Raw genomic sequence first — 12038 nt, forward strand, 5'->3', positions numbered from 1 at the left:
AAAGGGAGAAGGAACATTGAGGGACAACTCTGAGGCTAACTATAAAGGGGTTGAGGTGTTGGCTTGGGTACAGATGAGAGGCCTATGCCAACAAGAAAAGAGTCAGATATGAGAGTGTAACATCCAGGAAGGGCGGGACTGTGTTTGGAAGGAGGTCCAGAGTATGGCCATCTAGGGCTGGTGAGAGCAAGTGGGAGTCAGTGGGATCTATGGCTCAGCAATAGCAGATTAACATTAACAAGGCCAATAAAGAGCCACAGGGAGGTCCAAGGACAGCTGTGTAGGGATGTGTGAGGAGAGGGTGCTGGCAAGGTGGGGATCCTAGGGCAGGATACTTGCTGCAGAGCAGACTAGCAGAAGGGTGTGAAAATGTTCATCTCGAAGACTAGCTGGGTAAAAGGGGGCTTCCAGGGAGCACAGGAGAGGACCTGTTCCTTGTCGACATGGGAGTCCCTCGGAATCCCTCTTAGATACCGGGCATGATGTGAGTTCTAGACCCACAGGCACAGGCAGGTCTGCATACTGGGGGGTGGGTAGGTCAGAGAGTACGAGGATGCCCCAACCCTCAGCATAGATGTCAGGATAGACTTCACAATACCTGCTGCCTTCAGGTTGGGCCTAAGACACAGATACAGACCTTATTCAAGCTTATGCAGAGCTGGAGACCATCTTTGGAAGTCAGTTGAAAGGCACCTCTTGAGGGATTCCAGGACCCTGACTGAGGGGCTGTGTCTTGAAGAGCCAAACCCTTGCTACACAAGCTGCCCCCTCAGTCAAGGCTGGAGGGACACCAAAGCAGGGGCAGAGTTGCTGAGACAGGAGGCGAGCCCTGCTGTATAGACCACCTGGTTCCTCTAAGACCAGGAACACCCATATCTCCTCCCTCTGTTTGCAAGAGTGAGGTTACACATTCAAGCTACAGCTGCCCACTTCATATCCCAGCACTGTGGCTGTGTGACCTTGGGCAAGCTAACTGACCTCACAGAGCCCGGGTTCCTTCTTTATCTGTAGAATGGGGTCCCACAGAGCTATTGGAAAGATGGAATGAAAGCATAGAAAATATTTGTAAAATCTTTGCTCTCTAGTGAAATGCTCAAAGCAAAAAAGCAAGTTGTACCACCCCTCCCATCAACATACTGAGCGGAGATGCATTTCTGGCCAGTCTGGGGACCATCCCCCCTCCTTCCCTAGGCTCCCCACTCACCTTGTCTTAACCTTTGGAATTTTCTCTCCATGTGTAATTTTTTTCCTTTTCAACCGCAGCAGAAAATTACACTTGTGCTGGCATTGTCCATCATGAAAATAAGCACCATGGCCACAATCACGAAGCTCAAATGCGGAATGCACTCTTTCAGAAAAGCAGTGCAGGGCAAGGTTAAAGAGATGCCTCAGAAACCAGGAGCTCTTCACCTCCCCACCCCCAGTCTAGCATGACTCTATCCCCATAGGGAAAGCATTTGGGGCAGGAGCTGACCACAGGGGCGGATGCTAACCATGGAGACAAGAGCCGACCACAGGGCAGGTACTAAATCCAGGGCAAGTGCTGACCACAAGGACAAGCTGCTGACCATGGAACAGAAGCTAATCAAGGGGGCATGATCTGGCCATGGAGTCAGGTGATTCTGACCCACCTTTATTCTTCCTAGTCTCCCCTCAGAGGAGGAGGTAAAGATGTCCTGAGTCAAGTAGCTGTCCTCAGATACCAGGCGCCTTACTACAGAACCTCCTGCAGTTCAGATCCTCGCCAGGCCACCCTCCTACCTAGAGCTTCTCCTCTGCTATATCTCCTTGCAGCTCTAGACACTATCTGTGTTCACTATCTAGCTAGTTTTTCCTCAGCCATATAGCTCCCTATTGCAATCGTAAGTCAGTCCCCTTTCAAAGAGGACTTGACATTTTGCCTCCAGGTAGGCCGGCCATTCTCCATCTGCCCCTATGTCTACTCAGCCCTACCCTCAGTTCCCCTCAGAAAGTCATTCAACCTCCAGGCTGTGACTCATGGGCCCTTAGAAGCAGTCAGAATTTGGGGTGCTTCATGAACCCCAGGTCGCCCCTGACCAATCTGCATGGTTCCTCGCTGGCCACAGGAGCACCTGCTCATGGCCACAGGTAGCAGCTAGTTGGAACTGAGCTTCTCCTTCAGCAGGAGAGAAGTATGGGCACATGAGGGATTTTTTAGGACCCCAGATTATACCATGCATTCTAAGAAAGATGTAACCAAGGACTCCTGGCCAAGACTAGTGAATGTTCAGGGAACTCTCTAAGGGAAGGGGTATTCTGGGTGGGTCTTAATGGGTAGGTGAGAGTTTTAAATGAAGAGATGGAGTAATGAGTGAAGAGAGAGTTTGGGGGTGCATCAGAGACGATACAGCTATAGGAATGAAGGCCAACTGGGCTGTGGCTAGCCTTGACATCAAGATATTGTTCTGGATTAGTTCATAAGTAACAAGGAACTATTGAAGGTTTTTATTTGTTTGTTTGTTTGTTTTTTTAGCAGAGAATAGTCATTTTAAAAAAGATTTTTATTTGTATATTTGTGTGTTTGTGTGTGTGTGTATGTGTGGTATGTGTGTATGTGTGTGCAGGTGCCTATAGAGACTAGAAGATGGCATCAGACTCCTTGGAACTGGGGTTATAAGTCACTGTAAGTTGACGTAGGTGCTTGGAAACCATACTCATCCTTTGGATGAGCCATGGAACTTTGCCAATGGAGTGAAGCCAAACATATTGGATTTCTGGTCCATCAATACACAAGGAAGCACGCAGTGAGTCGCCAGTGGAGCCATGCTGGTTGCCCAGCAGCAAGCTTCCTGAAGCACTTGCTAATGTTCTTAAACGCTGAGCCGTCTCTCTAGTCCCTGTACAGGATAGTCACTTTGGCCATCAGATTTTACGTCTTGCCCCTGGAGCCCACCAAGAATCTTGACTGCTAGTGAAATGTACTAGTATACGTGTACATATGTGAGTGTCAACCCAGCACCAAGGGGAGACAAGGTGGTGTGGAGGTGTCTACACAAGTACCAGAGGGGGAGTGGAGCATGGGGAGGTGTTCAGCTGGAAGCCAGAGTTCCTGGGTAGCCCGGTCCAATCTGAGACACCTGCTTGGCCAACTGGGCTACCTCTCCACTACCCCTACAGCTACCTGCCTGACCCTGAGGGCCCAACAGTCTCCTGCAGGACACCCAGGTACTCTTTTCTAGGCTGTGGCAGGGCAGGGGAATTCATGTCTGGAGGGGAATTTTATTCTCTCTCCACAGGCCTTTGACCATGTCCTCATGAGTCATGCTCTGTCTGTCACTTGATCTGGCAATGGACTTCAGGTAGCTGCTGTGAGAAAGTCTGGGGAAAGAGATGAGTTACTGGTTGATTGAGCAGACAGAGCTGGGCAGGATGGAGCCAGAGCAGCAGCTGCCCAGCTGCACAGGGTACTGCATACTGCAGATGGGCAGTAGGGCACTGGATGTTCAGCTCTGAGGGTGGCACTCAGGTCCTATGTCCCTCAATGCACCAAGTGGGTTTAAATGGGAGTGTGAAGACAGGTAACTAAGCATTGTGGAAGTCCTAGTTCCTCACTGGAAAAAAAAGTTGCTTTTTCATAACAGAAACCAAAATGCCTGGCAGAACAAGTTAAGGGAGGGATGATCTGTTTCAGCTCACAGCTTCAGAGTGTTCAGCCCGTGGTCATTTGGTCTCATGCCCTTCAGAAGAACATCATGGTGACAGGAATGTGTGATGGATGCTGCCCTTCCATTCTTGAATACACACAAGAACATGACAAGAAAGGGCCAGGTGCAATATACTCCAAGGATCCTCCCCCACTGACCTACTTCCTCCATCTTGGCTACAGATCTCAAAGCTTCTACAGCCACCCCAAAGAGCATCCTAGGTGGGGATCAAGCCTTCAGTGCATGAGCACGTGGGGACATTTCATATTGAAGTCCTGATAGGGGATGGGTTATAAGTACCTATGTGGTAAGGATATAGACACTGTTGGAAAGACTTATGGGGCTGAGAGGATGGCTCCGCCAGCCAAATGCTGTGCACAAGCATGGGGGTCTGAGTTTGATCCCCAGAGCCCCCATAAAGAGCTGAGTGTGGTGGCACCAGCTTGTAATTCCAGTGCTGGAAGGCAGAGACAGAAGGATCCATCACTGGGGCTCACTAGCTAGATAGCCTCACCTGAGTAGCAAGCCCCAGGTGTCAGGTAAAGTGGATGGCTCCTGAAGAAAAATGCCAGAAATTGACATCTAGTCTCTACACGCACAGACATGTGTGTGCACACATTCCAAATACGCATACCTATAAACGTACAAATACATATATACAGACAGACACACAGACATGCATCTGTACATACTTCACAAAGACATACACATACACATACACATAAGCATATATAAAGACACACAGATATGCATGAGCATATAATTCACAGACACACATCCACACAAATGCATATTTATGTATGTATACACATACATATACACATACACAAACACATATACATATATATACACATATATATGCACACATGCATACACATACACACCCCTACATATGCACACATATACACGATGCACACAATCACATATGTGCATATATGTACACATATATACATATATACAAATATACACAAACACATATATATACACACATATATACACACAGGCACATATACACATATGTATGTTCAAATATGCATACACATACACACTTATATACAATCACACACATATGTACAAATAAGTATACATATATAAACACATGTATACACATACACATGTACATATACACATACTCACAGACACACACACACAGACTCATTTATTATTCTCACCATGCACAGATGTAGTTATAGACAGATACACAAATACCTCTCCAGGTCCCCTAGTCTTCAAGTACATCTGTCAGCTTATCCCCACCCTGCGCCTAAGCTAAGGGGTTGTAGGTTAAAGCATTAACCAAGGCTGGGTTCAAGGAGGGCAGGAGCAGATGAGACAGGCCAGAGAAAGGCCCTAAGCTTGGCATAGAGTAGCACAGCCTGCTCTGTCCTACAAGCTGTCTGTGGTCCAGCTGGAACTGAAAGTGGCTGCACAAGCTGGAGGGGCTAGTGTACTCCCCCCCCCCCCGTCTGATAAGGCACAAGTTCTTGACCTCACCTTGGCTTCGTGCAGTTGAAAAATAAAAGCCAGCCCACACCGTGGTACTGGGATTATATATTTCACACAGTCATTAAATGGCTCACAAGTATTTCCTCGTCAGCTTTGGTGGCCTGAGCAGGCAGTGAGAGGACCCTAGGGACTAGTCATGCTCTTTGAAAGCTGTACTGAGTCCAGCCTGTCCAGGGAAGGGGGGTGGGCCTTGGGGAAAAGGGTTAGTGGATACATTAAAATGGTCTCTGCTCACTTCCAGGCCCAGTGGACTCCCCTGGGCCTCAGCTGTTGTAGGCTTAAACTATAGAATGAAGGGACTGGACTAGGGAAGCTCAGCAGACTTCCTGTCTCAACAGTCCATGTGGAATTCAGTAGGGTTCCCAGAAGTGAGGCACCAGTCCCCAGACCTACCTGGGAACTTCTCCCAAGGCAAGGCCATACATGTGGCTGCTGAATCACTTTTGCCCTGCTCCTCCCTGGGCGGCTCCTCTCCCATCCCTTGTTTTTCAAATGTTTCTGATTTTGGTCAGGGGAACAGAACAAATGTGCTGACTATGTTAAAGGCCAGTTTATTAGACTGGCTTACATGACAGGGTCTGGGTAGTCCAACAATGGCTGCTGTACATAGAGAATCCAGCAGCTGCTCAGTCTACAAGGCCGGGTACCTCAGCAGTCCCAACCTAGCACTGAAGGTCTAGGGGATTCCTAGAGAGTTGCTGGTGTTGCTGGAATCTTTTGGCTTCCAAAAGATTCTAAGTTCTGATATCAGTGAAGAGCCACCACCACCAGCAGCAGCATTAAAGTAGAGGAACTTGCCAGCAAGAGTGAAGGCAAACAGACAAAACTGAAGCTTCCTTCTTCCACCTTTTGTGTGGGCTACCATCTACATCAAAGTGTGGGACTTTTCACTTCAAATAACCCACTCAAGAAAACCCCTCACTTGTGTTCCAGCAGCTTGCCTTTTTGATCCAATCATGCTGACAAACATGGTTAAACATCACTCCTTTCTCTTCACGTTTCCCTCCCCACATTCCTTTTCTTCTTGCCCATTCATTTCTAGGAGTGAGGAAATGCCTGTTCCTGCTGTGTGTCAGGCACTATGCCAGCCAGAGCCCAGCAGATGGAGCTCCCTCTCTGTAGCATCACCAGCCCCTTTCTCAAATAGAAGTGTATACTGTTTGATCCCACAGGGGCCACTAGCCTGTGGGATCAAACAGTATCTTATGTCTCAACCTGACTCTGACCTCCACCAAAGAACTCCATGACATGGCACCATCTTTTCTTCAGACACAAAAACAGTGGTGATAGAGAGTGATTCCCTGAATTCTGTTTTACCCCTGGGACTTGGGGATGGAAGGAATGCATTTTTTTCCAGTCCTCCCTTCTCTTTTACTCCTAAAAGGGATAACAAAGGCTTCATCAGGGGAGCTGTAGTTGCCTCTCCCCTGGAATACCCAGGCTCCTTTTCTTCTGGAACAATTCTCCTCTTGGGGTTAGAGAAGGCCACTCAGAAGCCAGGGGCATGTGATTCAAAGTGAACTTTGTTCTGTTTTAAGCTGTGAGCCTTGGGTGAACTATGGACCTTTGAGGTGCCTCAGTTTCTCCATCTATCATTTGGGTTTGTTGTAGGACAGCACCTCTGTGTCACTGGTAATGGCAATTGTGGTAAGGAATGGCTTAGGCAGGGGAGACCCCTAGGGAACCAGTGTCTACCCCTGGGAACTTGCTAAGTACCATACACGGAGAAGCTTAACCCAGCTCTGAACCTGGCTGGGGTCTTGGTGGAGGACACTGGTCTGTCTGCACACAGACTCTAGGACCATTACTGTATGCAGGAGGCAATGCCCTGAAAGCAGGCAGCCCAGGGCCCTCAAAAACAGCATCTTTATGAATAGCCACATTTTCTGGTTAACTAAGGTCTTAATTCTCTGGGTATAAACATATTTTTCATTTCATTCATTTGGGATAGAAATATATTATTCATCTATCTGCCTTCCGGAACTGGATATGCCGAATGCGCATTAGCTTCTCATGAAAATTCAGGTTTATTATAAAGAACGTAGAATTTAATAGATTTCATAGAATCTGGGAGCTTTAAAAAAGAACCTCAGAAAATATTGAGCAGAAAGGCATTAAAACGTATTTTTAGCCACAGTCTCTATTCACATATGATCTTAGAGAGAAGCCTGAGAATAAAGCAGATGTAAGTGAGCCCAGGCCTTTCCCACCTGGCACCTGGGGGCAAGCCACAGCTAGCCAGACCCAAAGCTTCAGTCTAGGAAGGGGCCAGAGTTCATGTCTAGGACAGTACCCTGTGTGGACAACCTGCTGAATATGCAGAACAGAATAAAGGAGAGGAGAACAGGGAAGCAAGGTACAGACTGCATTCTTTAGCCTGTATTGTGGATTGCAGCCATGTCCGGGGAGAAACAGAAGCCAATAACCCCAACCACAAATGCCTTCTGGAAGGACCATCCTCTCCATTGTACCCTGACAGCTGTCCATGACCATTGACCATCTTGTGCGTGAGCTCTGGGTAATTAGGTTGGGCTACAGGAGACATATAGAATTGACACAGGTTGCCTGGAGCCCTTTCCTAGCCTGCAGTGATAATCTCATCTTTTACTACTGCAGGCAACAGACAATGATGTGGGGACTTTCGGGGAAGTCAACTACTTCTTCAGTGATGACCCTGACAGGTGAGTTCCTGCCCCAGCCCCTGGGAGCAGCCTCTGGTGACTCAGTCCAGCAAACTGCCCTGAGTCCACGGAAGCTCCAGGAACTGAACTCTAGACCCATCATTACCAACTGCTCTGATGCTGAGACCCTTTTAATGCAGTTCCTCATGTTGCAGTGACCCCAACCATAAAATTATTTTTGTTGGTACTTTGTAACTGTAATTTTGCTCCTTTTATGAATTGTAATGTGAATATCTGATATGTTACCCCCTGAGGGGTCACGACCCACATGTTGAGAAACACTGCTCTAGAGAGAGCTTGTTAGTGTCTGGCTCTCACTGGAATCAGTTGGCAAAGCTCCTAAGCAACCTGGTACAGGATCTCTCTAGACATAACCGGGGGGTGGGGGGGAGAAGTGGGCATCTGTGAGGCTCAGAAGTTCTAACACTGCTATTCCTGCCACCAGCAGCCACAGAGACATTCAAAGCCTGACTGTGTACCAGGCTCTTTGTCAAACACTCACCATGCATCAGCCTCAGAACTCTCATCACTTCCATCTGACAGCAAGTTCCAGCTTGGAGAGGCTGAATTCCTTACAAACTGCACACAGCCAGTAGACAACAGGGCCTGGCCTCTGTACGTAGCCTTTACCACCAGGACCTGTGGCCTACCAGGAGGTGGCTGTCAGTATGCAGCAACTCCTAGGTGGACTACTTACTTCCCTCGCGGTGTGATACCTGTGCCACCCTGCACAGAGTGGCAATGTTGTCCTTGAGTAGCCCTGGGCCACCTCTTGTCATCAATTTATCAGAGGCTCGTCCTGTCGATTTAACATGATCAAAGACCTGGTTGGATTCAAAGGGCAGGACCCTCTGAGAATAAACAGCCTAGGGCTGGAGAGATGATCGGTCAGAAAAAGGCTTACCGTGTGAGTGTAAAGACCCAAGTTTGGTCCTAGGAACCCATGTTTAAAAAAAAAATCCAGGCATGATTGTACATGCTTGAAATTCCAGGGGAAGGATATACAGGAAGATGACCTAGGGCTCATAGGCCAAATGGCCTGACCAAGTCTGTGAGCTCCAGGCCAGTGAGAGACCCTGTCTCAAAAAAAACAAGGTAGGTGGCATGGCATCTGAGGAACGACAGCTAAAGTTAGTTGAGCCCTGACTTATAGGCAAACAAGTATGCCTGTGCGCATTCTCTCTCTCTCTCTCTCTCTCTCTCTCTCTCTCTGCTAGTCCCATACATTTAGAACTGACTGAGGCAGTCTGGCTGTTAGTCTGCATTAACAGCCTAGACAGTCTATGAATGATCAGAAAGAAACTGTGACTCTATTAGGTGTGTCACTAGCATTATTGGACACTCTGTGACAGATGCCTCAGCACTAGGTGCAGGCGGAGCACTGGCTGGATGCACAGGGTAGTGTAGTTCTCAGGCGCCCAGTGTTCATGGGGCCTGGTCATCTTGGCTCTCTCTCTTCTTCACTTGGGATCTAGGGCTTCTCTGTACCTCAAGCAGGGATCTTGCAGGCTTGGGTGCTGGTAGCTGCCAAATAGGCAGAGCATACACATGGTCCTGCAAGCTCACTTGGCTTTCTAGAGAGCACATTTAGAGCGGATGTTTGAGGTTCGTCTTACTGATACTCGTGATCCCCAGAACACTTCTACCAGACTCTTCCCAAAGGCTTAGTCCCTCCAGCAATTGACAGGGTCAGCTCCAACACAGGATCCAGCACCTTTTTCCAGCTATCAGATGGCAAAATTTGTATCCTGAGTACGCTATTATATAAACACACCTCTGGGCTGAAGCCCCTGCTCACAGAGAGGGGCATCACCGAGTCTTCAGCCCCTGCAGGAGCTCACCCATAGCTTGCCTTGGCCTCTCTCTCTCTCTCCTCCCGACACAGGTTCTCACTGGACAAGGACACGGGGCTCATCTTGCTAATAGCCCGGCTGGACTATGAACTTATCCAGCGTTTCACCTTGACTGTCATTGCCCGGGATGGAGGTGGTGAGGAGACCACAGGCCGGGTCCGGATCAATGTTCTGGATGTCAATGACAATGTGCCCACCTTCCAGAAGGATGCCTACGTGGGTGCTCTGAGGGAGAATGAGCCTTCTGTCACACAGCTGGTGCGGCTCAGGGTAAGGCCTGGGAGACCTGCGTTTGTTACCTCATTCTCTGAGTCCTTCTGGGAAAGAGCTAAACTCCCATATACTCCTCTGAACATCACCTCCTCCCCCTAGAGAACCAGAACGGGCATATTCAGATAGCCTCCCTCAACTCAGATGTCAGGCTGTTTAGCATAAAAACATCCTCATGTCCCTTAGAAGGCCATAGAGTGGGTGGGGTAGCCATCGCTTTGCAAGACCACCAACACAGTGTCCAGAGGGGCTGGTGGGTGGGCTCATTAAGAAAGGACCAGCCATTCAAATATGAGGACCTGAGTTCAGTTGTAAACACCTCTGTAATACCTGATTCACACCTATATTCCCAGTGTTGAGGAGGGGAGACAGGAGGATCCATGGTAGCCAGTTGACAAACTTTAATGAGAGAGACCCTCTCTCAAAAGATAAGGCAAAGAGCAACAAGAAAGATACCTGATGTCAACCTCTGTCCTCTACACACTCACACAGGTGTGTACATATGTGTGCACATTTGAGCATGTACATACACATACAGAGTAGCCTCAAAGACCACAAAAGGGAAGGCAGGGGAGAGATGGGCAGGGAAGACATAGCCTGTAGGTAGAAAGCAGAGCTCACCTGAAAGGAGGCTTTGTTCTTCACAGGTTTTCCTGAAGAAAGTCCCTAGTGCATGGCAGTGATCTCTAACCCCATCCTCATTTCCAAAGTGACAGGACCCAGGGTCTCTCCTTGGGTCTTGTTTCTGAAATAAATAGTGATGAGGGCAAGAGTGAAGGGTGGACATGAGGTGCACGAAAAGTCCTGGCATGGTTTCCCCCAAAGACCCTGCCTTCCCTTTGGCTCTGCCCCAGGTACATCCATCATGCTGGGAAGCCCTGGAGGCTCTCAGGAGTCAGGAACACCCAGGAAAGAGGCTAATGCATCCCTACAGTCAAAGGAAGCAGGATCCCTGGCTGCTCTCCAAATGCCTGCTTTCCTCCTTGCCTACATGCTACATGTGTTTAATAGGGACCTACTGTGCACCAAGCTAGATGAGCTGCTGCACCTAGGAACCATAGGGCCCTGCACACATGAGCTGATGGACTGATTGCAAGCAGCAGCTAATAAGAAATTACAGTGTGCATGAGGGTACTAGCAGGATACCCAAGGGTCCCTGTCTTGGTCTGTTTTCTGTTGCTAGAGTATGACTAAGGCTGTATACTTTATAATGAGAACAAAGTGGGGGAGGGTGTCTATCAATTTGCCCTCTGACTAAGGCCCCTTAGCTCCTTCCCAGTGTTGTAGACAGCATCATGAGTGGATCAGAGGAGGAAACTCACACAGCTAAATAGGAGGCAAAGCAGATTCAAGACCAGGCACGCTTTTTCTATAGTGACCTGATCTTAAGGAAACTAACCAGTATTCCTACAAAACTACATAAAATGCTGGTAGCAGAGCCTCCAGTGACAAAAACACCTCCCACTAGGCCCCATCCCTTCATAGTTCCACTACCTCTTACTACCATGCCCCTGGGAACCAAGCTATCAGCCCATGGACACTCAGGAACAAACTGATTGCCAACCATAGCAGGCTATCTCTGGGGAGGCTTGTGCGTCCTGAGGAGTTAGGGTCTGGGACAGAGAGTATGGGACGCTGGTGCACCAGGTATCATCTGGGAGAGCCCGGTGCCATTTTTCAGGCCTTCAACCAGACCTCTCCGCTCTCCAGACCACATCTGTGCTCACAAGTGGAGGGAACAGAGTTTTGTTGGGAGCAAGAAAGTGGGTTCCTGCTGAGTAACAAGAGGGTCCCTCAAATCCTGGGCCAGGCGGTGACCTGAGCTACATCATCCAAAGAAGAACTTAGAGGAGTGGGCTGCCTCACCACCACCCTCACCTGTCCCCAGGCCTTTGGTGGGCTCACAAGGCCCTGTCTTCCCTGTTCCTCCCAGGCAACAGATGAAGACTCCCCTCCCAACAACCAGATTACCTACAGTATCGTCAATGCATCTGCCTTTGGCAGCTACTTCGACATCAGCGTGTATGAAGGCTATGGAGGTACTACTGGGGCAGAACGGGGGG

At 48.7% G+C, this 12038-nt stretch overlaps 1 protein-coding gene across 1 annotated transcript in view; it reads left to right on the forward strand.

Moving 5' to 3' along the window:
- The window catches only part of Cdh23 (cadherin related 23), a 372523-nt gene that overhangs the window by 231572 nt on the left and 128913 nt on the right, over positions 1–12038 (forward strand). Inside the window, exons 14-16 of the mRNA XM_060369488.1 lie at positions 7788–7852; positions 9738–9975; positions 11909–12014. Coding sequence (XP_060225471.1) covers positions 7788–7852; positions 9738–9975; positions 11909–12014 — 409 coding nt within the window. The remainder of the gene's footprint in view (positions 1–7787; positions 7853–9737; positions 9976–11908; positions 12015–12038) is intronic.

This window comes from Meriones unguiculatus, chromosome 16 (genome assembly GCF_030254825.1).
Source record: "Meriones unguiculatus strain TT.TT164.6M chromosome 16, Bangor_MerUng_6.1, whole genome shotgun sequence".
NCBI lineage: Eukaryota > Metazoa > Chordata > Mammalia > Rodentia > Muridae > Meriones > Meriones unguiculatus.